This window comes from Danio rerio, chromosome 17 (assembly GCF_052040795.2).
Source record: "Danio rerio strain M-AB ecotype USA chromosome 17, GRCz13ab, whole genome shotgun sequence".
NCBI lineage: Eukaryota > Metazoa > Chordata > Actinopteri > Cypriniformes > Danionidae > Danio > Danio rerio.
In genome coordinates this window covers 25,447,474-25,474,515 of record NC_141037.1, presented here as the reverse complement: position 1 = coordinate 25,474,515, position 27,042 = coordinate 25,447,474, and the positions used below count along the sequence as shown (strand labels likewise).

At 35.4% G+C, this 27,042-nt stretch overlaps 1 protein-coding gene across 10 annotated transcripts in view; it reads right to left on the bottom strand.

The window, feature by feature from the left end:
* The window catches only part of ehbp1 (EH domain binding protein 1), a 196,198-nt gene that overhangs the window by 123,525 nt on the left and 45,631 nt on the right, over nt 1-27,042 (bottom strand). For 5 of the 10 annotated variants that reach the window (XR_015513384.1, XM_087290470.1, XM_087290471.1 and 2 more), the window contains exons 6-11: nt 18,502-18,683; nt 13,044-13,183; nt 11,782-11,874; nt 10,985-11,110; nt 8,042-8,303; nt 4,070-4,304 (exon numbers count right to left, since the gene is read on the bottom strand). Coding sequence is in view for 9 of the 10 variants with exons in the window: in XM_087290470.1 (XP_087146596.1) it covers nt 4,070-4,304; nt 8,042-8,303; nt 10,985-11,110; nt 11,782-11,874; nt 13,044-13,183; nt 18,502-18,683 (1,038 nt within the window). In the remaining variant the exon portion in view is untranslated. Of the gene's footprint in view, nt 1-4,069; nt 4,305-8,041; nt 8,304-10,984; nt 11,111-11,244; nt 11,368-11,781; nt 11,875-13,043; nt 13,184-18,501; nt 18,684-27,042 lie in introns of those variants that run through there. The other 5 variants (XM_087290472.1, XM_087290473.1, XM_087290476.1 and 2 more) reach the window with 2 other exon arrangements.

Below are 27,042 nucleotides of genomic sequence, written 5' to 3'. Positions count from 1 at the left end.
AAAAAAGTATTAATTTTAAGATTTTCTAAAGATTATATTAGTCATTTCCCACAGGCAAGCTTGAAGATCATTTTGAGTCATTGCATGCCAATACACCGTAGAGTGAGCACCCTATAGAAAACATTCAAAACTATACCAAGATTGTGTTTACAAGACCATGATGACATTACCATGTACTACCAGACTCCCTCTATGAATGTATGTGTCTTCAGGGCTGCTCTAATCCACCAACTACAGCAATTTTAACATTTCCATTTCTTTTGTGTTTTCAGAGATTATCACTGCGTCCAATTCATTTGTTTTTCAACCTGCCCCTTCTGCCTCACCTCAGGTCTGTGAGCGTGTGTGGGGCTTCCTCCAGCAAACACATAAACACACATAGAGAAGTCATAAACAAGGCCTTTGGGCTTCCCCGTATCTTTACTCTGAATGTGTTTGTGTGTCTCTAGCTAATCCCATTTGACTTTATTCATGCTAAGGTCATCTCCTACACCACATTCAGAGGAAACAACCAAAGCATACAGCAAGAGAATGAAATCATAATCCGTACGGTGTGTGTGTGGGATAGAAATCGAGAAAGCACATGATCGGAATAAATGGGGTTCTGCTGAAAACATGACAAATCTGAACACTGAGAATCATTTTGACAGACCAATCACACTGGGTTTAGTCGGACTGATCTGGTGTGTGTCCTGCAGCATCTTCATTGGGCTAAACCCATGAAACTTTAAGCTGAAGCCTGGACATCACTTCCAGTTTCTGAAGAAATGTGCCTATTTTCCTGTCTATGTGTGTGTGACCTAACTGTGTGTGTGTGTGTCTTTACAGGATACTGAATTTGGGTAATTAATTGTTTAAGTTGGTTAGGACTTCTCAGGCGCAGACACACACACAAGTGGTGCGCTGTGATAAACCCCTCACTATAATTAAATATGGACTACATTATAGCGCACACACATGCAGCCGTAAATAAAAACACTCGGCCTGCGGGGATTTAATCTGGCCATGTATAAGCCACTCGCTCTCATTCACACTCGGTGGGCTTCCCTTCGCCCCCTGCACCCTCAGCCAGAGAGCGGCCGCAGAGCCAGTTAATTAGACTCACTAAAGCATTGAGTGAAGAGAATCATAATGCATATATAACGATCCTACAGAGCAGCTAATACATGCCTGTATTCAAATGCTCAGAGTGAAGCGTGGAGGAAGAGGACATACGGAGGGATGGAGTGAGCGCTCCTGAAAGTCGAAAGAAAAAATGAAGCGAGAAAACAAATAAAATGCGGCACTGCTGAGAAAAGAGGGACTGAACTGATGACTCTGAAAACTTGATGTTTGTCTTTTGTTGATCGAAAAACCAAATAACATCACCCAATTACTTGAAATGTAGTGATCTTTCAGTTTTTGCATACAGTGCTCAGCATAATTGAGGACAACCCATTTTGAAAATGAATATTTTTCTCCATTTCTCAGTGAATATAGGCTATGTATTTTGGTGCATTTAAACCAAACAGATTAATTAAACATAAATTCATGAAAATAATATTTTAGTCACCAAACATATTTAGAAAATGAAAGATAATACAATTAATTCAAGAATAATATTGCAAAAAATATATTTTCAAAAAAATTATATTGACTTGATTTTTCCTATTTTTTAAATTTGTATTTAATATTGTTCTATAACCTTTACATTAGGTGTACTAGTTTTTGGACCATTATCGTAAGTTACTATGTTAGATAAACTCCAGATTTGGCTTCAGTACTGACTAATATACTGTATATGCACAAATATAATATTGTATAGCTGCCTATTAAAAATATGAATTTAAAAGACAGATTTGTAAGGGGTGTATTTATTTATGCTGAGCAGTGTACATTATATAAGCAACACAGGTGCATTCAAGACACACACAACCTTTTTTTCTGAAATGAGTTTGATGGGTAAAAAAAACTACCCTTTTGCTTTAAATCTAAGCCAAAATTAGATCACAGTCCCTTAATTGATTGTGAAAAGTTCAGAAAAAAAAAACAGAAAGATGAGGTAATATTTTACAAAATATCAATAACCTAACTGAATTTAAATATTTGAGTTTATTTGAGTTTTTCTTAGAGCTTTTTTGTGGCAAAACAACTTGCTAATGTTAATTACTAGTTAAGAATCAAAGGAGGCAAATTATTCTTATCTGGGGTTTAAATGCATGTGCTGACTTCTTTAAGGAGACAGTCCATGATGGATGTTTTTACTAGTATTTCAAATCGTTTGATGTAATAATGCAAAACAAAAAGCCTGCACAATTTTAATACCAACTAGGAAAGAATGGATTGGATGGGCTTTTGTTTCTGCTCTGATAATCTGAACCAAACTATACAGAACACTGGACTGGTAAGAGTTCATTGGGCTTTCACATATTTATGCTTAAAATTTCAGACAGCAAAGTTGTCTAAGAAATTACTAAGAATTAAGCCAGTAGACAATGATACCAATAATTTAATCAGGACATTACTCTGATTAAGGGTCTACCATGTAAATGGTGATTTTTATTTCCCTTAATCGAACTAAACAGAAATAGAATTAAGACATGGAGTACGCCGATTTTAGTGGCATCCAGTACAGACATGTAAACACCGCAATCAAACTATTATCGTTGTGTAGGATTTTCGCCGCATTTTGTGACAGGATAGTCTATACACACACCTAACTGTTTGACACTATTCTCTGCACCTACTGAGTCAGTGAAGGACCACAGAAACCTGCATCCTGGAGAGTTTTTTTTTCCCCATTCGGCATGCGGTATCATATTCCATTAAATTAACACACTTCCAGCAGTTCATACTCCAATATCTCGTTTGTCACAGAGGCATACATGAAATGTTTAAGTTAAGCCAAGTCTAAACTGTTTTCGTTTTATTAGAAGATTTTTAACATATAACACTGCAAAATTATACATGCACACAATGATAACTCTCACTTGATGTATTGCATTACAACTTGGTCACAAGCCTCTTTAACTATAATATATAAACAAGCAGTTAAAATTATGGACTTAAAGCCTATGCGATGGCATCATTGTGATGTTTTATGTAAACATAACCTTTTTAGTTTTGATAGTTTTATTCAATTTAGCTATCTTAAATTGTTTTTTAAATGTTTAAATAATCATGTTCCAATCCAGTTTTCTGAGCTAATCAATCGGCATCAAACCTCCCACAGAGTTAAACGGGCAACTGCTAATGGTGACTGTCTAGTGCCAAAGTGTAAGACCTCGTTTGGTCAATCTGTCTTCCCTGTAAAGGGAGCCAAACTGTGGAATGATTTACCGGTTAGCTTAAAATCAGAAAGTAATAAAAATATTTTTAGTAGTGCTCTTAAAAAGTGGTTAAAAACAAAACAGCTGTGTTTGCACAAATAGTCTACTGTTAGTTGGTAGGATCATGTCGCCTTTGCTTTTGCCTGCAGTAATTTTATGTAAAGAATTGTAATGCTATGTATGTTTTTATTATATTTCTATTTTGTCAATTTTTAAGCCTTCTGTGGACAGGAGTTGAAAATTAGCAAGTTTGCTAAATCACCTAAACAAATGCATTTGGTTGTCCAGTAAAATTGTGATGTCCATGTCAAATAAATATATACAAAAAAATGAAAGTGAAAGTTCCAAACTGCAGTTAAAGCCGACAAAGTAAACATAAAAGACCCAAAATTATTTGAAACTATGGATAGCATGGTGACGCAATGACATAAATCGAACTACGTGCTGTAACATGTAAAACGGGATCATGAAAGAAACATTCAAAAAGAAACTCATGTAAACACCTTACTCCTATAATAGTAAGTAAATCCTTTATAATAGTACCTCCTTCTAATAATTTGATTACTGATGTCCATGTAAACGGAGTCAATGTAGACTGCAATATAGATTAACACAATCTTCATTTTAAAGTGCTAAAAAAATAAAAGTACCAGATGAAGATCTACACTTTTTGTAAGCATTGTCCACTTCTGATGAGACCAACAAAACTGCATCTTAGTACAAGGTGTAATCAGGGTCACAAGGACGGGAGGAAAACTGACCTTAGGTGAGGATGAGGCCAACTCTCTCCCTATCACAGCTGTCAAAACTGAAGGAGCCAGTGCTGGTGGAGTGGATGTTCCTTCAGGAGATGAAGTCTTTGGTATAGGTGTTGGTCCAGGGGTCACAGAAAGGTTCGGTCCAGCACTGGGAGGCTGTGGGGCCCGGCGCTTCATGCTCTTCTCTAAGGTGCTACTGTCTGAGCCAGACAATCTGGGCTCATAGAAAGGATTTGATCTGAAATAGGGAGAACAAACAGCCACATCAGGAAATAAAGATTAAATTTAAATTTTGCTATGTTTATTTAGCTAGCTCACATTGTGATTCTTAAACTGAATAATTATTCCATGCAAGTTTTGGTGATCCTCAAAGAAAGTCTGAGGTACAGTCAGTCCTGTCAAACGCACATCACATGACAGCAATTACTCAAACGTCTACAGACTTGTAAACAAAGAGCATCAGTTCTGGAGGAGAATTACCATCAAGACCAAGTTGTGGATTACTTCAGAAGAGCAGTGCCATCAGACGGAGCATTATCCAGAGGATGATAATGTGTAGAACGGCCATAAATGAGGTTGGTGTCGTGATCTCATTCCTTTTGAGTGTGCATGCATATTAGCTGAGCATTAGAATCTGTTTAATTCGGACATTTAGAAATTGAACTTGTTGTTTAATTTTATTGGTGGTTTCCTCATTTAGACAGAATGCCCAAGCATATTGCCCGAGAGGCATTTCAAAGATGACCGCCGAATGAAATGACTTGCCTTAAAGAGACTTTCTTAATATCCTCTTACTGTTAGTTTGCTATTAGCAAATGATGCGCAAACTTCCTCTCATGCTAATTTTTAATTTGAGGTAAATTATTTGAAGTTGTAAATAGATGCAATTGAGGCAAAGTACACGTGTATGCAGCAAGCGCATTACACATTTGACATAATTCGTGCCACAATATTGAATTTCTAATACTTCATTTTGTGCAGTGTAATCTCAGCATTGAAGTAAGTGAGCTAGAAACAGTATTAAATCATGTATGTGAAGTCCCCCTGAACCTCATATGTCAGTTTGTGTGTGTGTGCGTGTGTGTGTGTTTGTGTGTGTGTGTAAGAGTGTGTGTTTTCAGGTAAAAGAGGCATCAGCGAACATTATTAGCCAATAAAACGCTCTGCTGACTTCGAGATAGACCAGGTGCTCCAGAGGTCACTCTTCGTGACCTCTGACCTGTGGCCTCACCGGAGAGTTTACTGACAGGGGCACACAGACGTCCACTGGCATCAATACACACTGCTGTGTAAAGGCCCATCACTCATCACTGACACACACGCACAATGAGGAGACAGAGCTGAGAAAAGACTGAGCAGGTATTCAGCTGAAAGACAAGGTTAAAGACACAAAGTATCCCAAGCTCCCAAGCTTACGGACAAAGACAGAGCGAGAGAGAAAGAGAGAGACAGCAGGGAGGAAAGAACTGGCAGCAATACAAACAAGTTTAGAAAAGAAAGAAGTGGAAAGTGCAGTCAAAACAAGTGGAGGTGAACAAGAGGACGAGAGATAGAAAGAAAAAGGAAAGTGAGAAAAAGAAGGTATTAGCGGGATTTGAGAAGATGCATTTTCAAGAAAATTTATTTCATGTACTATAGAACATCCTTTGGGCAAATGTTGTGATAAAAATCACAAATCAAACAGCGAAAATAATGATAATTTTCATTTATTTCAGTTAAGAAAGTCCATATAGATATATCTAGACCGTTTTCAAGCTATACCGTGGTTTGGAAAAAGTTTTAAAAGTGCCAAAATTTTTCGCTATACTGTTCCTAAGATATGTGTAAGATTGTTTATTTACTTTTTTTTTAGGACAACAGTATCTCCAGCAGTAAAGATATCTAAAGATGCTGTTTTAAATTGTGTTTTTGAAATAATAAAGACAGCAGAAGTCAATGATTCATTTGAATTATTTAGCCTGACATGTTTATGGATCCAAAATATCTTAAATGTTTGCCAAATTAAAATATATTATGTTCAAAGTGGAAGAAAGTTGTTGTTTTTAACCTAGACAATTAAAAAAAAATATATATATATATATATATATTTATATATATAGATAGATAAAAAGACAGTTAAATATAAATTGGTTTTATTTGTATTTACATTAGAAATAAAGTACACTGCATAAAAAATGCAAATTAAAGCTAGTATTTTCAACTTTTTTTTTATCAAAAACTATTTAGTACATTTGGGATGAGGTTCTCAAGGTAAATGCATACCTTGACTCTAGGGGGCAAACAACAAAAAAATAAGGTCAAGAATCTTGGTGTTCGCAGTGAGGACTTGGAGAAACTTGTTCATGTTTTTATCAGCAGCAGGGTGGATTACTGTAATGGATTTCTCACTGGCCTTCCCAAAAGACAGTCAGACAGCTGCAGCTCATCCAGAATGCTGCTTCCAAGACTCTGACCAGAACCAGAAAACCAGAGCACATCACATATCTCCTTAGGTCTTTACACTGGCTCCCAGTTATATTCAGAATAGATTTTAAAGTATTGTTACTTGTCTATAAATCACTAAATGGTCAAGGACCACAGTACATTAGAGATATACTCAATGAATACAACCCTAACAGATCACTCAGATCTTTAGGATCAAAAAATTAGAAATTCCAAGAGTTTAGTCAAAGCAGGGTGAATCAGCCTTCATCTATTGTTACGCCACCCGCTGCAGGAATCAGCTTGCAGAAATGATCAGATGTGCTCCACTTTTAGACGTATTCAAATCAAGACTGAAAACACATCTGTTTAGCTGTGCCTTTACTGAATGAGCACCGTGCGCACCGTCAGACAGATCGCACTGTTATGTCTTTCTTTTCTTTTTCATTCTTTTATAACCTGTTTTAATACATTTTAATTTGTTTTTATCTGTTTTAATCACTTTTATTCTTTGTTTTTTTCTTACCTTTGACTCTTCTATTCCTGTTTATGTAAAGCACTTTAAATTACCATTAAGTACGAAATGTGCTATAAAAATAAACTTGCCTTGCCTTACAAATTATCAATCATTTTACATGACACTATGAAGCAATACAAAATAATGTGTGCTGATATTTGTAAGATTCATTATTAGTGATTTTTGTACCTGATCATAATAGAAGAGAAAACCATCATATTACAATGATCTCTTAAAGATCATGTGACACTGAAGACTGGCGTAATGATGAAGAAAATTCAGCCTTGAAGCACAGGAATGAATTACATTCTATTAGAAAACATTTGTTGCAGTAAATTGTAATATTATTTCACAATTTCACAGTTTTTATTGTATTTCTGGTCAAATAAATGCAGCATTGGCAAGCAGACTCACCTTTTCTTCCAAACTTTTGATTGGTAACGTACATATAAAGTGTTTTTATAAAGAATTTTTTTTCAATTGAAGGATGCATTCAATTGATTGAAATTGTCAGAGAAGACTTTATAATGTTACAAAGAACTATTTCAATTAGGTGATGTGCATCCAAGTGTAAACATGTATTTATTTATATAAAAATACTTCTTGTTGGGCATTTCAGTAGAAAATAAGGTATTTTAATAATGAAAAAAATACACTTCTGATTTGAAAAACAGTTATCCTTCTCTTCTCTCATTTAATCTACATAATGTTAGGTTTAGAGGTGTGTTCAGGCTGAAGCTGTGAAAGAGTGAGAGACCGCAGAAATGCAGAGATGAACAGACAAGGCCAAAGAATGTTGGAAACAACAGAAGCCTTGTTCCTGCTGAAAGAACTCGCTCACCACTTTCCTCTGCTACGACAAGTGCTTTTCTCATTCACTCAAACATATACACACACACACACACACGAAATACTAATGAACAGTAGAAAAGCAAACTGCGCCCAGATTTGTTTTGAGTGTAATGTTTTGACAACTCAAAACAAATCAATAAAGCCCAAGGCCTACCCACAATGTATCCCAGAATTCCCTGACTCACTCGTCTAGCTCCTCCTCCTCTGTCCGGGTTGTGTTGGCGTACAGGTATTTGCTCATGTCCACCGGCCGGACGTTCTTCCTCTTGCTGCTTCTGGGTGGAGACACTTTAGGCTGGGGTTCAGGCTCGGGCTCAGGTTCATCAAATGGGTTCTCGTACTGAGAAGAATCTGGCTCTGTGTCAGCCTCTTCAAATGGGTTGAAGGGACAATCAGGCGCATCTTGATCTTTGATAGTGGGTTGCACATGGGGTTGAGGAGATGGTTCTAAAAATACACAAACAACAATTAATCTCTTAACTTATGTTGTAAATATGAAACTGATCATTGCAGTACTATTAAAATGCATCAGCATGAAGAGATTAAATAATTTATGGAAATGAACTGTGTAATTGTTTCATTTTTGCTTGTAGCCCTTTGTAAAATTAGGAGTAAATCTAATTTACCAAAGTAATTTTGCAAATCATATAAAACAGGGGTGTCAAACTTAAATTGGCAGGGGGCCATTTCAGTAACTGACAATTCAGAGGAGGGCCGTTTTAACATTCAAGCACATGAAAAAAAGTGAGGCAATTGATGCATCTTAGGACAACAGTCCTGATGTTTATAATTCAAGCATTACCTGTCACTAATGATAATGCAAATCAGCATCTTTTTTGCTTCACACAACTGCTGAAATATATCTGTGGTTGTTTTAGCATTTTGACATTTAAATAGTCATAATAATGATAATTATAAATATTATTATTCTGTCCCAACCAATTGTTGCATTACCAAAAGTTTAACAGATAGCGTAAGAACAGCAGAAAGCAGTTTGGGTAAATTTACTGGCAATTTTTTTTATGGATCTTTCTTTTTTGTAAAACTACAACTAAGAGGGGGCAAGTAAGTAATCACATTTACATTTATTCAATTGTTCAATTCAACTAGCAGTAAAAATGTACATAGTTTTCATAGAAATTGCAATACGCATATAAGGAAAATCTGTTAAATAGACTACTTTATCAAATATAAGCACAATTAGCATATTTTTAAACCCCCAGCATAACGTGTAAGCAATGCAAAAGTGTTTACAGGTGGTACAGGCGGTATGAAACTGATAATAATTAAATGACCCTTGAATATTTACAAAAATAGATTTTTAGTAAAATAGAGCACTTATGCACATTTATTTTTTGATTACGTTTAAATCAGCCACAGAAAAAATCTGCATGTGCTTTACTCTCGACCGCACGCTAGGAAAAAACTAAAGTAAAAATAAAATAAACTACAATATAGTGCAGTATTGTAAACCAATATGTGGGGGGTCGAAACCACAAGTGGCTATATACGACAGCACAACAATAATAGTGATTCAAAAACATGTGTCGTGGCGGGCCGAATCTCGTTAGATTTTCGACGTCATTTGCAGTTATATTTCTATTTTTTTAAAGATTTTTGGTGACTGAAATGTTATTTAAATAAACATATCTATTTAATAAATCTGTTTTTGTTCAAATCCACCATGATATATAACCCGTATTCACTAAGAAATTGATAAAAATATTAATTTTCAAAATAGGGGGTATTCACTTATGTTGAGAACTGTACATAAGCATCAAATGAGTAATAACTATTAGTTTATTGAAAAGTGGCAAAGTATAAAATATCTAATGTATAGGGTTTTTTTCCATAATTGAACCCCTACAATGTATTATAATTTTTTAAGCTTAAACAGTACATAACTGTAAAAAAAATTATACATAACAACACATACAAAACTTAATATCTATAAATTGTAAAGTAATGGAAATATACACTACCGGTCAAAAGTTTAGAGTCAGTAAGATTTTTAATTGTTTAAAGGCTGCATTTATTTAATCAAAAATAAAGTACAAATGGTAAAATTGTGAAATGTTATTGCACTATAAAATAACTGTTCAAAAGTAGTTTATCATTTAATTTAATAATTCCAGTTATTTTAAAGATACATTTTCAGCTTCATTACTCTAGTCTTCATAGTCACATAATCCTTCAGAAATCAGCCTAATATTAATTATTATTATTATTATTCAATTCAATTCAGCTTTATTTGTATAGCGCTTTTACAATGTAGATATTGTCAAAGCAGCTTCACATAAATGGTAATATTAACTGGATCAGGGTAGTTCAGTTTTTAGTGTTTAAGTTCAGTTCAGTTTAGTGTGGTTTGAAGTCATTACTGAGAGTCCAAACACTGAAGAGCAAATTCATCGATGAGTAGCTTTTCAGATCCTGAACCATGCAAGCCAGTGGCGACAGCGGAGAGGGAAAAAAAATTTCACCAACAGGAGAGTGAAGAAAAAAAGTTTGGCACGACCATTTTAATTTCTCCGCTGGAAAAAAGTCTTGTGCAGAGCTGCAGTCTCAGCAGTGGAGGCTGGAAGCTGGCCTCTGCGAAGACTCGTCTGTCCCTGGAATCAGTCTCATGCTCTCCACTTTCCCATGACCACCAGCGCAGCAGCAGCTCATTATTACTATTATTATTATTATTATTAATGGTGACAGTAATAAAAGCAGTAAAGACTTAAGTATTAATAGCAGTATAGAAAGTATTCATTTGAAAATAAATACAATAAGAAAGCAGTTATTTAATTTTTGTATAAATATTTAACAATTGAACTTTACATGTAATAAATGCCGCCTTGATGAACAGTTTAAAGAATAATTTTCTTTTCAAAAAACATGAAAAAAACAACAACAAAAAACTGACCTCAAACTTTTGACCAGTAGTGTATATAACCACATGTACTAAGAAAATCATGTCAATTAGCTAAAATCCAGAACAAAACAGAACAAAATCCAGCTGCAGTAAACATTTCCTTTTCACTTAATACATCATCACTAGTCTCAGATTGTTAATGAGTACAACCTGCCCTGCTGATAAAAGTGCAAAAGGGTCACACAAAGGGTCAAGGGTCACTCCTTACCATCCTCATCCGGGTCACCAAAAGGGTTAAGGTCATCCGGGTCATTAGGTTCATCGAAGGGGTTACAGCTCATGTTGCTCTGGTCCTGGTCCTCCTGATCCAGGAAGTTTAACTTACTGATCAGCTCTAAACCATCCACAATGATAAGAGAACAGGAAGGAAAAGAAAAAAAAGAGAGAGGATCATTCATCAGTCCGAAATGGGCAACAAGGAGAACCGATGGATAATCAGATGAAAAGCAAAACTGTGGCAAAACCAACCAATAAATAAAAAATAAATTGCTGATATCTGCACTTTGAAGTGAACCACACCAATATCCTTCAGGTCCAATGATCAGTGTGTTCCAGTAGAGCTGATGTGGGGTTTTCATTGTGAACATGAGCCAGCGGGACCAAAAAGAGCATGTGTGAAGAATGACCGAGTGAAGTGCTCTCTGAGGTGATAAGAAAAGTGTGATGTCTCTTTTCAACCCATATAAGTCCACCAGACTTCACTCAATCACATGACCAGTGGTGTGACACTTTCAGGATCATCATCTCAGTGGTCATGGAAACAAAGTTTGAGTTACTGGGTTCACTACAAACTGCAGAAGGTGAAACGAGGGTAGCCATCACAAATGAAGAATGCTAAATTAGATCAAAACACAGCATTTGAAAAAATATATATACATAAATGAACTTTTTAAGGATGTTCTACTACACGGCACGTCCACAGGGATGGAAGAAAGAGGAAAGAAGGAGAAAGACAGAGAGATAGACAGTGGATAAAAGAATGAAAGAAGGTGAAAGCTGAAAGACCTTCAGAAGAGGAGGCAGCTTTATTTGCTTGCTTTAGGCAGTCATCTGGATCTCCATCTATAGAGCTGAGAGCATTCAGCTGCCTCACAATCTCTGCAAACAGCACAACATACAATCAATACACTCTCAAACACTCGTGCGCGCACACACACACGCACACAATCTAACCTGTATAATGCAAACAGAGGTATGCAATACATACAGATAGTGACTGTGTGAGTCTGTGTGTGTGTTGAGGTGTGTCTCTTTTAAAAAGAACCAAAACTGTGTCCGCTCTAACAAACTGTGAAAAACAGATCTGCGGCATCGCTGTGGAAACAAAGAAACTGCTAAACCCATACGATGAATAAACAACTCAAGCATTTCCATAGGCGCTCCATACATACACTTATAAAGGGATAAAAGCACATGGGTGTAATGTCAAGACTCCACGATCTGAGGGGTGATGGGCGGCTGGATTATATCACAGCATCCCACACACACTCATAAGACAAAACGAAAACAGCTAATCAGTAACTTATTATCAAAAACAGGACAAATGTAAAACAGGAAGAAAATAAGAATACAGGAGAAGAATAAAAAGTGCACATGCACAAATAAACTAAACAATAAAAAAAAACATTTGAAGCTTTTGCTCAAAGTAAAGTCGTACTCGAACTGATCTGCAGCTGAACAGAACAATCTAAAGGAAACACAGAGCAAACACTTTCATTCAGTATCTAACAACCACACATAATTATTCTAGCTCGTCTCAATGTTGAAATAAATATCTGGATTATACTCTAAATAAAATACACCATACAGCCCTCAGTAACCACATCTCAGAAATTACAGTTTAATGAAACAACAGAAAGAGCAGAAGAATAATAAACAATAAGAATAGGAAAAAGATAACACAATAGAAGATGTAAAGTTTTATAAAAGAACAAAGAAAATCATTAACCAAGAAAAACAAGAATTAGAAATTAGAAATAAAAATTATACATAATAAAACAGACAGCATGTACAAAAACATGAATAAAATGAAAGTAAAATACAGAAATACAGCTCAACACATAGAACAGAATTGAAAGAAATTATTAACTACAGACAGTTTTTCCTGCAATTTTACAGCAGTGCACAAACAAATTCAAGTTTGACCTATAACAGATTGAGGATGTAGAAACTGAACATAACCGGAAACTCTTTGGTGGATACTTTCACTGTAGAGCGTGCAGTATTATCAAATTCATCTTAAAAGAATCTTCAGATGCATGTCTCACCTGTAATTTTGGCTGCCTTCTCCTCCTGATTGACTCTGTTCTCCTCATCTTCCTCATTCTCCTCCTCAAAATCATCCAGGTTGCCAATGTCGGCCTGCTTCATGCTCATCAGACTGGCCAGACTCTGCATATCTTCATCACTACACACAAAAAGAGAGAACAATCTGATGAAATCATCATAAATGAAAAACACGATAACGAGTACAGGTATGTTTACACTACAGTGATGATCTAAATACAAAAAAGATTTGTCCCTGTATTAAAATGTTTTACAAAGAGTCCAAATCATTGTCAAAACAAACCCCATTCACATATATCTGTGAAAATAAGTATAAAAAAGACTTCAGAACTTTCTAGTAACATGTAACTTTGTAAGGAAACATTAAGGGCCCTGTCATACACCCGGCGCAATGTGGCACAAAGCGTGACGGAATAGACAGAATAGTTGTTTGCTAGTTTCAGCTTGTCGCAAGAGTCAAATGCATTTGCGATCATATTTGCATAGGATATAAATATAAATGATTAAAATATTACAAAATGTATTATTTTCTAGCCTACATAAATATAAAAAACAAACTTTCATGCCTTCTACATCTTTGGGGGCTTTTTCAATTTATTCTTAACGATTTGCTTTTGTATAATGTTATTATTATTGGCAGTATTATTTATTATATGCATGTGTAAATTTGTTTTATTAACAAAAAGCTTATAGATTTGTCCACCTGTCAGGTTTTAGACCATATGGGGCACAGCATGTGTATTAGGATATAACTTTTTTTTTTTACCTTACTTTGTCATTATTGTTCATTTATTCGTTTGCTGGAAATTAGAACTGAATTTAGAAATAGTTTTGAAACAAATATTTGCCCTAAACAAGTTAAATTAATTATTTATAAGCTAATTGATGTCTGTGCGTACAAGGTTTCCCTATCCACGAGAGCAAAAGTGAAAGTTAATGAAGAGGCTCATCTCTCATTCTCACGCTGTAGGTGCTCTGTTTAACTGTTTTCTTGCTAGTAAAATGCTCAGTTTTTTCACTTACAAAGTGTGTCATGTAAATAGCAAATGCGCTATGGCGCGATGCAACTGGTTCTTAAAGTGAATGGGAGATGAGACTCTGATTGGTTTAGTCTCAAAACACCCCTATAACTTATTAAGAAAATAAGCTCAACCCTTTTAGACCATGCGCCACGGCACAAAGCTAATTTTTCCGTCCTTATATTAGCAAAAGGGGATTCCGACATGCCTTAATTGCTTTCATCAAAATAGAGCCCTATATGTGTGCACACCATATGCAAACATACCTGTCAACCCTCCCATTTTTCCTGGGATTCGTAAAGGTATTTTCCCATAATTCTCCCATATTTTTAATCATTCTATGAAGGGTGGCAATAAACATCAAAGAGCTGATCCTCCCTATACACAATCCATACTGCTAAACCACCAGGGGACGCCCCTTACTCTTAGATGTAAATCAGCCCTATGCCTTCATTTTATTTAGGCATAAAAATACTTTTAAATAAATATAAAAAGGTGGGATTCCCTGTCTTTGCATTACAGGTGCCATTGCTCCTCTGATGCAATCCTCAAAATAATCAGTTCATGTAGCGGTGCGTGACTGTCAGACGTACTCCATGGTGATAAATAGATGCTATTACCCAAGTAGATTCTGTACACGCGATTTGAAGTGCAGCGAAAGTAGACACTCTGGATTTTGGGTGCATGTTTGAACAGACATATAAACATACTACTAATAATAATATTAATAGTAATGATAACAACAAAATCTAAACATGTCGATCTTTTTTTTTGGGGGGGGGGGGGGGGGGGGGGTTAACACAACAAATTGTCTTAAATGAGCATAAAAAGTTAGAAAAGTAATTGAATGCTTTCATCATGTATCTGTGCATTTTTAAATGACACCTCTGTTATTAAATGTAAAAAAAGGAAAAATCTAAATGCGAGATTTATCTGCTGCTCTTCAATGTTTAAAGTATACAGTGAAGATTCAATTTCTTTATAATAGCTATTCATTTTAATAGGCTAAACTTTAAATTATTCACAGCTTTTTTATTATGTTTTTTCTAATGTATGCTATTTATTCCATCCCTTGTAAATACTAATTATAGCTTAAGCGTATTACTGGCCATTTCAACTCTTTATGTACACATTTAGTAATTCAGGGAATTTCGTTGAAAATTTTTTTAGGGGGGGTTGAGATCTTCTATAAATGTTTATGGCTGTCATGTACTCATGCATAATCATTTCTAACACTTTCCTGGACTTAGAGGCAGCAGTATCATTTTTAAAAACTGATTTTTTTGGCCCAGTCAACACTGCTGTGCCGTAAATAAATGGTAAATAAATGCAATGAAAGTTAAAAAGTGTTTTGTAAAGTTTTTTCTAATTTGCTATGCTTATTTTGGTGTAAAATGGATTTGAAATGGATTTGAAAACAGTAAAATTGAGAATGGTTAGAGAATTGTTGGTTCATTTTTTGATAACACCTTCCCCAGACTTGCATAAAATACTGACAACTGTTAGCAAAGGGAAAATATGGCCTTCCATTGACTGCGTTTTTGTGTACAAAGCATTCTGTTGCACTGAAGGAGATGGGTGGAAGAAGAGAAGAAAGCCAGGCTGACAGAGAGCGAGAAATGAACGTGTAAAGGGAATGCCCTTCATGGTCCTGCTCATAAGAGGCAGTGCAATACGGACATGCATTCCAGCCAGGGCATTCACAAGCATGGCGAGATAACGCTCCAGGATTAACTCGCTCGCTCTCTCCCTGCCAATGTCCCCGTCTTCCCCTTCTCTCTGTCTATCTCGCACTTCTTTATGAATGCCGTCCAGTCTTTCTTTGGCAGCCATGGAGCTTATTTGAACTTATGTAATGGGGTTTATTTGTGTGCTGTTGACATCATTCCCATGGGTTAAGAGTGGTTACACTTGCGCCACGCAACCTCTGTCGCACACACATGCCACATAAGCCACACAAACACGCACATATCTCATATAGCGCGAGGGTGAAATCACATACACTCACGCTTCTTGCTTCCTTTATTTCGAGTCGGGAAGAGATCAAAAGTGGGAAACGTGGATATTGTGAGATGAGAGAAGGAAAGATTTTTACAATCTCAAGACCAGTGGCTGGAAATATTTGTTGTTAGGCGCATCTCAAAGAGCACCGTCTCACGTCTCGGGCAAAAGTTTCAAACAGGATTTAATTTCTTTTAGTGTATGCCAGGAGAATGAGGTACAGCCCTAAACGTGCGTTTCCAGATACCGACTACCAGGGTATGAAATAAACAATTCAGCAGGTGCTTTGAAATATGCATTTTCGACATTTGTGAACTGAAACTAGGGCTTCGCGATTAAAAAATTAAAACCTTAATTAATTGAATTTTTTAAATTCAATTACAATTAATGAACAATTATTCTTTTTTTTAGCCCTTTTATTTCACTGACAAGTTTTGTACAGTAGAAAAATGTATAGAACTTTGTACAGTTCTGAGTGTCAATTTTGATTACTTTTCAATTAATTGTCCAGCCATAACTGAAACATAAAGACAGGACTGGACAAAGTAGCACCTCCTCCTCAAAAAAAAAAAAAAAAACGCCAATAGCTTTTATTTTTATCACATCTCTGCTTAGTGTTGCAGAAGAGACAAACTGCCGTCTTTGGGTATTTATGTCTTCTAAATGAGAATTTTGTCACTGATTTTGTCAAAGAGGACCGATTATGCCCCTTTTCACACAGGGTATTTGCAGGAATCCTGAAGGGATTTTCAATACTTTAAGACTTATTAAAAACCTTCTCAGAATATTTTAAGACCACATCGTCACTTCAAGTTCTAATCAGTATCAAACATATCTTAATAACCAGTTGTTAATATTAGGAGAAAAATAAATATAGTTATGCTTTTTTGGAGTCAAACACTTTCGACAATGCTTTAACTAAATTTAGGACCTCGTAAAATTGTGATTAAGACATTTTAATACCTTTTAATGGCCTTAGTTTTCTCATAATTGATTTATCAACTTTTAATACTTTTAAAGACCCGCGGACACCTAGTTACAAGATGTAAAATAAGTCACTGATGTCCCTAGAGTGTGATGTTTCAGCTTAAAATACCCCATAAATAATGTTTTATAACTCTTTGACAGTGACAATTTTAGGTTGTGATTGTAATTATGCCGTTTTGGTGAATTTTGCTTTAAATTCAAATGAGACTGTGCTCTTTTAAAAAGAGGACAGAGCTACAAATGCTTACGTGTCAGCATAGTGGCAGATTCAAAAACAATATACTAATGTTACCTATACTAACGAGGGGGAGATTGTCACTAATGGGTGGGACTTTCCCCCTGTGATGACATGTACAAAGAGAGACTGTCAACCAAAGTGTTTCTGATGTTTTAGCACAAAATACCTGAAGTTAGCATAAAATGTTTTCATGAATTAAGGCATTTTTATTCAGGATTTGGTGCTTCCATCAATCGTTTCTCATGTAATACTTCAAAATGCACATTAACACAGGATAATGGAAACTCAACTGAAGCTAATATTTGTACATTCAACATTGAATTTCTGACATTTGTTCACGGTCTACAACATTGATTCCTTTTTAAACCTCTTTTAGCTTCTCCCAAAAAAGTGTTCCTGCAGAAGTCAAGTGTGATAATAAACATTTTAATGAATGCTTTTTTTTTACCATCAGAAGCTGGGAATATTCACAGATTGTTGCTACACAATAGTTTTTAAACACCAAAGGTCCGATTCAGGGCTAACATACAAATATTAGCATCTAAAACTTATAGTTAATTGAAATACTAACTTAATAGTAATAAAAAAATTAACTATTAATTATTTTAAATGTAAAAACAAATACAATATTACTCAAATTGTGTTTTGGTGTGGTCACATAAAAATCTCCTCTATCTGTTGTCAATAGTGGATGAAGCCGCTCATACAGAGGTCCCTTTCTAGCCAAACACACCTCTGTTAATAATAAAGTCATAAAACTATTGAGATGACTACTGAATGGAATACTAATACTGAATAACATGTAATAAAGAAATCCCTTTTCACCCATCAATGAAGTATGTTCAATAAGTTTGAGTGTGTGAAGTGTGAAAGGTACTATTCCATACAACATAAAGACAAGTTCCAATTTGGCAGGACAAACGAGCACTAACACCTGACTGTGGTGTGTGTATAGAGAGAGAATGAAATCAGAGAGGGAGAAAGAGAGAGGGGGAGAGAGAGAGAGAGAGGGAGAGGGAAAGAGAGAGAGAGGGGGGGGGGGTACAAGTAAAGGAATGTTGAGAATGTAAGGTATTGTCGCTGCCTATGTTGGAAGGCAAAGGCAGGAATGAGAGAGTAATTTAAAGTGGCGAGTTCCTCGAGGGTGGGTGTAGTCAGCTGGTTTAGCAGGTGTGTATGGTGGGCTTCTCTTACGTGGCTTTGCCCTCTCGCAGGAAGATGCAGGACAGGGAGAACTGGAGTGTTGCTGAAACCACTTTCTTGGACAGAGGTTTGAACTTAAGTTTGACGTCGGTCTGTGTGGGCATAGCACTGGCATACTGCTTCATGTTAATGCAGCTAGTGGCCAGCGCTTTCCGACGACCCGATGGGGACTCCTAAAATAACACACAAAAAAAGAAGAGATGGCAAGTTAAAATGTACTATATTTCATACTGTAACAGAGTTTAACCAGTTCAATTTAAGACCTTTTTCTACTGGCCCAATTGGGATAGTTGTACAGATTCTTACTTCCCCTGCAGAAAATGTGAAATAGTTATTTCTTAGCCACATATTTAATATAATGTCAAAATAAGCCAAATATAGTTGTACATTCAACATGATTTTTATAATAATTGTCACGCTGAGGAAGATGAGGAGTCGACTGATTCACAGTAGTATTTGCTTTTTATACAGTGTTACTGATCATATATATGCACATGACAAACACAGGCTTGTGTTTTCTTTACACAGTCTTTACCAGTATTAACATAATTTTAGCTTAGCAGCCTTCACTCATGTTCTATCAGTTACCTTCACCTTCAGCCTTCCCTCATGCCTAGTTACCATAGATGCCAGGGGAGCACATTGAAAATGGTGAAGGAAACCACACGCCATGCACTTTTCACATGCTTTTAGATGCATTATGTAAATGGACCATTCCTTAATCGATTGTAAACAAATATTCATTAATAATCGAATGATGTGAAACATTATCATGATTTATTTTTGCTGTATCACCCAGTTCTACTTTAAGGCCTTTTGGGTCAAAGATTACAATGAGTGCGAAATATTATGACTGAGTAAATTTGATCGGTTAATAATTACTGACTTTATTTATTCACCTATTCGTTCATTTTATTTATTTATTTATTTATTTATTTATTTTATTCTTACATAGAATTTTGTACATATTGAAAGTTTGTATTTAATTATAGCAAAGTTGTGACCGCAATACCTTTGTTGGGGACTAGTTTGTTTGGGTTTGTTAACAGGGTAAAATGTTTACTCTGTAAAGAGATACTGTTTTCTACTCTGTTTTGCTTAAGAATCAATAAAACTGTTAATCCCTAAAACTTTAAGGCCAGTTTAACAATTAAGGACTCTTAGCCACCCTGTGTAAAAGTAAACATTCACTTCAAACTCTGCCAATATCAACTAAAGTAAAAAAGGAGAAAAAGATGTCCTGAAATTAGAAAGCTTTAGACACAGTTAAATGCATGTGACAATATCACCCTATAGTGCTGTACTATTAAAAAAATACACTCAAAAAGTATGAATGAAAGTTGCTAATCCTCACAATTATGGGTAAAATGATCACCTGTTTTAACACGTACAAATCCCACACAACCAGCACTCCTAACATGTGCATACAAGTTTACACAGACTGCCTCAAAGGAGTACGAACTTTAAATAAATAATACAATTCCAGTAAACAGAGTGACATGAAACTAGGTTTGGAGACATAGAGCTTCATTTTGCAGTCAGTACAGGTCTATAATAATGTCTTTTTTCAAACCAAGAAAAGGTCAAATTAGAGCTAAAGGTGATTGTTTGCATAAATAAACGTAAATTATTTAAATAGTTTGTCACCTCTGACAGAAGTGGAATGAAAAGGAACTCTCATAATAGCCAATGGCGCCCCCTGTAGGTCAGAGGTAGAAAATTGTTTAAAAAGATAGTAAAGTAACCCAAACTTGACCTGATTCTGCTCTGCCATTAGCTGGCTCTGCTTTTTGCCTTGTGTATGATTGGTGAAATCCGGTAAACATTATCAATGTGGATATTTCAGGATGTTTAAAATGAGAAGATGAAAAGATAATACCAGCCATCTGTCAAAATAACTTCAGGGAGACAACATCTAATAAAAATGAAACAAAACACTAGACCACCTGCACACTTTCTATTTGCAAAATAGGTCGGAAACGAAGTCAATGACCAGACCTGCCTCTTCTTATTCAGCAAAGATCAAATATATGCCATGTTTCGTTTTTGTTCTGAGGGTATTTTCTCAATTTGCTGACTATGTATCAGCAATTTGCATTTGGATGAAGATACCACTAAAACAAGTTTCAACATCACAGAAGCACAGTGCAGTTTCTCAATATTCTCCAGCTCGTTGTCAATATTAGATGTTATCAGTGGTGTGAAGTAACAAATTACAAATACTATTGTAATTGAGTAGTTTTTCTCAGGAACTGTAATTTACTAAGTAGTTTTAAAAATGTGTATTTTTACATTCACTTGAGTACATACTTGAGTGTCTATGGGAATTGGAAAAATCAATCCCGCGATTCTGTTTGGAGGCATTAAAAGTGTCCAAGAAGATACGTTACACACAAGGACCCCAAAACTGTTTTGACTGAATGTCACTGATGAGATGACGACAGATGTTTACTGTATGATGACCCCAAATGGCCATAAACAATACACTACAGAATGTTACATTTATACACACACACACACACATGCACGCACAAATTGTATAAAACACATCAACATTTCACAGCGTAATACTCTCTACTCATGAACACTTTTAAAAGGGCTACTTCTTACTTTTTTTGAGTAATATTTACAACAGATACTTTTACTCTACTTGCACTACAATTTTAGGCAAGTAATAATACTTGAATATGATTTTCAGTCCTCTTTCCACCACTGGATGTTATATAAAAAAGCTTATATGGTCTAAAATGATTTTTGTTTACAATAAAGTGAAGAAAAGTTTAACCAAACAGCAAGCAGGTTTAACATGATTACACTGGGGAAAAAAAGTTGAAGTTAATTTATTGTTGATTAATGAAAAAACTGTTTTCATTAAAAATGACATAAATTGACATTACATACAGATATTATTCCATCATTTGAAACCAATGGACCAATACTAATAGCCAAATGATCTTTATTTTTTATTAACAAATAAAAACATTTTTTAAAAATGTATTTTTTTTTTGAGGAAAATTGAAAAAAAAAAAAACTCAAAATGAGTATCTGTACATTTAAAATTTGGACAAATTTTTATCAGATCTTAACAAAATAAAAACAAACCTTTACATTTACGCAATTATTTTACTCATGCATAATAAATCCATACAAACTGACACTTTTAAAGTGGCCCCTAATTTTTTTCAGCTGTAAAGAAACACACAGACACATTTATTTGAGTGAAATATGCAACCCAGTTGTTAAATCATGCCAATGCTAAATCAAGATTACAATAAAAGTCTCTTGAAAACATGGTGGCTCAGTGGTTAGCAATGTCGCCTCACAAAAAGAAGGTCGCTGTGTGGAGTTTTCATGTTCTCCCAGTGTTCGCATGGGTTTCCTCCGGGTGCGCCGGTTTCCCTCACAGTCCATAGGCATGTGATGTTTTTATGCGGTATAATTCAATAAACTAAATTGGCCTTAGTGTATGAGTGTGAATGAGTATGTATAGCTGTTCCCCAGTACTGGGTTGCAGCTGGAAGGTCATCCCCTGTGTAAAATGCTAAAGTGCATATGCTGGATAAGTTGGTGGTTCATTCCGCTGTGGCAATCCCTGATGAATAAAGGGACTAAGCCAAAGACAATTTTTTTGTTCCATTTCTGTTTTAAGCCCTCCTCTACAGTTTCTCTGATTTCAAGCTATTATTTAGCTCTCTGTTCAGCCAACACATTTCTCCTTGAGCTTTCACAATGGGCAAGATCCATTTAGGCCTGTTTTTCTGTCTTTTATGCTCTGCTCACTTTTATCTCATCAGGCCTGGTGCGCAGAGTAATCCAAAACAAAAATGAGCAGAGCGAGAAATGAAGGTCTGTGTTAAACACACTCACGGCAGGCCTCTCAAAGAGCCTGTATTCATGTGTGCATATGCTGAGTGACTATATAGATCTCCAGATAGAAATCTCACTCGCAGGCGAATGTGTGTCTGAACGTATCAGTGGTCCCGTAGGTAAAGAAGAGCCCTTATCAGGAAGATTGAGACGCAGAGTGGTGTAGATGCGTTTAAAGCCCTTCACACACCTAAAAATACACAGATTCACCAAGTCAACACACGCTTCCCCTTTCCAAACCTTCAAATTGTTATGAATCTGACCAAAGTATAGTGGGAAAATCACGCCACATACTGGCGGCGGAAACAAAGTCTGATACATAAAGCATTCGAGCGGGTCTGACCCGATCAAAACAACGGTGCTGCCTGCCAATCTCGCACCCAGACAAATTACCCACAATCCCCCACTCCAGCTGGGCCGGGAGATGGTCCTCGGCGACTCCTTCAGTAAATGAAAACGATAAAAGGGAAGAAAAAACCTGCGTCTAAGATTCAAAACCGCTCGCTGACGAAGCCACTTGACATTTGTGTTGACATTTGAGCCCCTGTTGAATCGGTCGGAAATACAGCATGTCATCCCTGAAGAATCCAGCGCTCCAAAGCGTGTCTTATCGCTGAGATTATGCACTGGCATTATACCGAGCTAATAGTGCATGTAGGTCCTTTATGAATGAATTTCAAAATGCATCAAACACTTAAGGATTTAGTCCTTCTCCGAAAAAAATACTTAAGAATATGCAAATATGCGGGGAAGAATTAGGTTTAACAGATTTGACGGGCGCAAACAATGAGGGTGTTCTTTTCCCTGGCTGCCGGTGTCAATCAGAAACCCAGATTATCGTCCAGGGTTATGACAATGTGTAAAATGAAAAGAGACAATAAGACACTTTTAATTTATCACAGGGATATGACTATCAATACACGGCTATTGTACGCGCAGAATTGCTAAATACCTGGCGGAGAGGGCAGATGGAGGAGGTGCCAGAGTGGCTGACTGCTGCCCCCTGCTGATCCCTTCAGGGCGCATCACCATTCACACAAATACGCACACTCTCTCCTGCTACAGGGGAAACATTGGGGTTTTTAAAATGCATTAAAGAACGGCGCGCATGTTAAATGTATTAAGAAATCTGACTCTACACTATTTGTAAAATCGTATTTGATCATTCTGAGATTGTCAACAGTCTAGTCGATGGATAAAAGATCAGAGTGTGCCAAACATGGTCGAAAACGCATTCCCCAGCACTGCTGCCCTGAGGCAAGTTTTTAAAAGCCCCATTTTTAGTACATGTTTCTTTAAATAAACAAAAGCATTTAAAATGGTCAAAGCATCAAAGAAATAGTCCGAGGAGGTGTGAGGGTCACTTTCATGCTCAATTTGAAGGTCAGCGATCTTTTTCTGACAACCAAAAAGCGCATGATGTGAGAAGATTATCTGCTTTAGTAATCTTGTTAAAATGACATGAACTACAAATATAAGTGTGTTTATGAAGGTGTACAATCATTTTATCAGTTCTATATAATTCTATTCAAAATTGTGCAATGAGAGGTACTTTTCAAGTATGCTTTTCCAGACATTGTGTTTGGAGATTATCACATTCATTAGTTAACAATTTATTTTCAAAACAAGAAAAGAGGACAAACAAATGGAAGGACTTCAAGTTTTACATAATGAAATGTCATTACATGAAGTAAATAATATGACACGACATGCAAAACTATCAGTATAAAATTCAATACATCAATGAGTTTCGAGTGTTTCACATTTCTACTTAAAGAGACAGTTCACCCTAAATTGAAAGTGTTCACACCATTTACACACCCTCAGGTAGTTTCAAACCTTTTAAGTTTCTGTTAAACACAAATGAAAATATTTGGAAGAAAGCTGAAAACTGGTAATGAAATATTATGGAAGTCAAAGATTGCAGGTTTCTGTTTTCTTCTGTGTAGAAAGAAAGTCAATCAGGTTTGAGACAAGTGAAGGGTGAGCAAATGATGACAGTGTTGGGTGAACTCTGTATCTCTTCAATGATTCTTTAATGATTTACAAAATATAATTATTTTGTTTTACTCTTTTAGCTTAGTGTTATGGGATTTTAATAATATTTTATCTGTGATTCAGTACCAATACATATTTTGAAAGAAGTATGAAAAAAGATTTTCAATAAAATGATCCAAAATGAACCGATAAGTAATATGGTTAATAATTTTGATCATGTACCATTCAAATGTGTTAAGAAGAGGGATAACTTTCATAACTTTTTGTACATTTTATTACATTTTGGTGTATATCCTCTATAATATCCTTAGATGACTGCCAATATTTAATCCCTAAACATTATGATGATTAAATTAATAACAGTGCTCATATTCAATAACCTGTACAAAAATCATACAGTAAATAAGCCTAATAGTGTTCCACTATTGTTTCAACTAACAGTCAGTAATAGTTTTTGTAACTGAAATTATGTAAAAGAATAAAAACATTAGATGAAATAGAATAAAAATTTGATAATGAAAACTAATATAAAAATAAATCTTAATTCAAAATAATAATTAATTCTAAATAGGCATCACTATAACACCTAATATGAAAAGAAAAACGAAAGAAAAAGTCAAATTAAACACTGCAAAAAAGTGACTTAAAAGTTTCAGTATGTTGCCAGGTATTTCTGATATGCACACTACTGGTAAAAAAAAAAGTTTTCTAAAAGTTTTCTTTTTTTTGTTCATTTTTTTGTTTGTTATTTGTTTTTTAAAGAAAATTATTCTGTTCATTTATTAAATGCAAAGAAAAATTTAATTGTTAAACTTTTATTTTTATTTTAAATAACTGATTTCTTATTGTATGTAGTTTCAAAAGAAATTATTAATCCAGTAATTATTACTATTATTATTACCATTAATAATAATACTAATAATACTACTACAACTAGTACTACTACTACTACTACTACTACTACTAATAATAATAATAATAATAATAATAATAATAATAATAATTTATATTAATATTAGAGTGATTTCTGAAGGATCATGCGACTCTGAAGACTGGAGTATGAAGCTGAAAATTCATCTTTAAAAATCAATGATTTAATTAAATGACTGAACTACTTTTGAACAGTTATTTTATAGTGCAATAATATTTCACAATTTTACAGTTTGTACTCTATTTTTGATAGTGAAATAATGAGCAATTTTGAACTTGTTGACAGAATTTTATAGGATGGCAATTACATGTAATCTTTACAACATTGTAGGATTTAGCCCAACTCCAGACACATTTGCCCTTTTCTGAAAACACAACGGCAATAACTGTAAAACAAGATAATCCGCAGTAATAAGTATTTAGCAACATGACTCTGGATGACGTCTACAGTGCTCTGGCATGTTTAGGTTGTCCACAGTTTTTCAAAGTATCATGGACATGACCCGAGTTGAAATGTTTGTTTTGTTAACATAATGATAAGCTAACGGCATGACTGAGGAAGACATGATACCACAATTGACAACAACATTACTATTTAGTATTTCCCATCTGTGTGTGTGTTTGTCCCAGTTAAAGGAGAACACACCAAACCCCTGCAGGCGATCACACCTAAAGTGAACCTCAAACTTCCTTTGACTGACATTTGCAGGAAGCGTGAGGAAGAAAGGGGTGCGACCGGGAGCTTCATCCACTTTAGTGTATGTGTGTGTGTGTTTAGGCGGGTGGCAGTCCCAGCTGTCCCAGTATTGATCCACAGCTGGTGCCAGTATGGGGGGTGGGGGTCAAGACTGTGGGGTTTCCTTCTAAACACACACACAAACATGCTGAAGAGAGCGAGAAGAAAGGACCTGATGTACTCAAAGTAAAGTGAGGTTTTTATTCTTCATTTAGGGCTAAAAAGTGGTTTTGAAACACCTGAGCTGTGGGAAACTGTCAGCCAATATTCCAATACTGCTAAATGTGCTAACAGTGCCATTGAGATGAAAATTTAAATGTGCGTTGCATGTTTTCTTAATACCGAAATAAACATACAACAGGATTGCAGAGAAGAGAACAAGCAGTTTAAAATTGCAGCTGATAATAACAATGTGGAAGCTACTGTAGCATGAGATCTGCAACTTGCCAATGCTGTCAAGTAAAGGCATTTATACAGTAGACTTCTTTAAAGATGTAGTTGACCCAAAAAGTCTGGCAAGTATTCACTTGCTCTCAAGTTGTTCCAAATCATTAAGAATTATTTTTTTTAATACTAAGGAAGATATTTTAAAGATTATTAGAATCCAGTAGTCCATGAAATCCGAAGTAGAAAAATAATCTTTGAAAGTGAATGAATACTAGTTTCCAACACACTTCAAAATATCTTTCTTTGTGTTCAGCAGGAAAAACAAATTGAATTTCTTTTAATTTTGGGTAAATATTGGGTAAACACATTTACAGCATTAAATATGGAAAACAGTGCCAGTGTTGCAATCAGTTAGATTTACAACTTGACTTTCTGCTATGAAACAGATTTTCATTGTTTATGTTTTATCTCATGAAGGTCAGAGCTCATCAAACTGAATCAGAGAGATTAATGAATGAGAGGAGATTTCCAATTTATGAAGGCGGAGCCCCAGAGCCATACCTACTTTTTTACATTATCATCCAAGCAAGTGGTAGTGCAAAGGTGTTTACCAG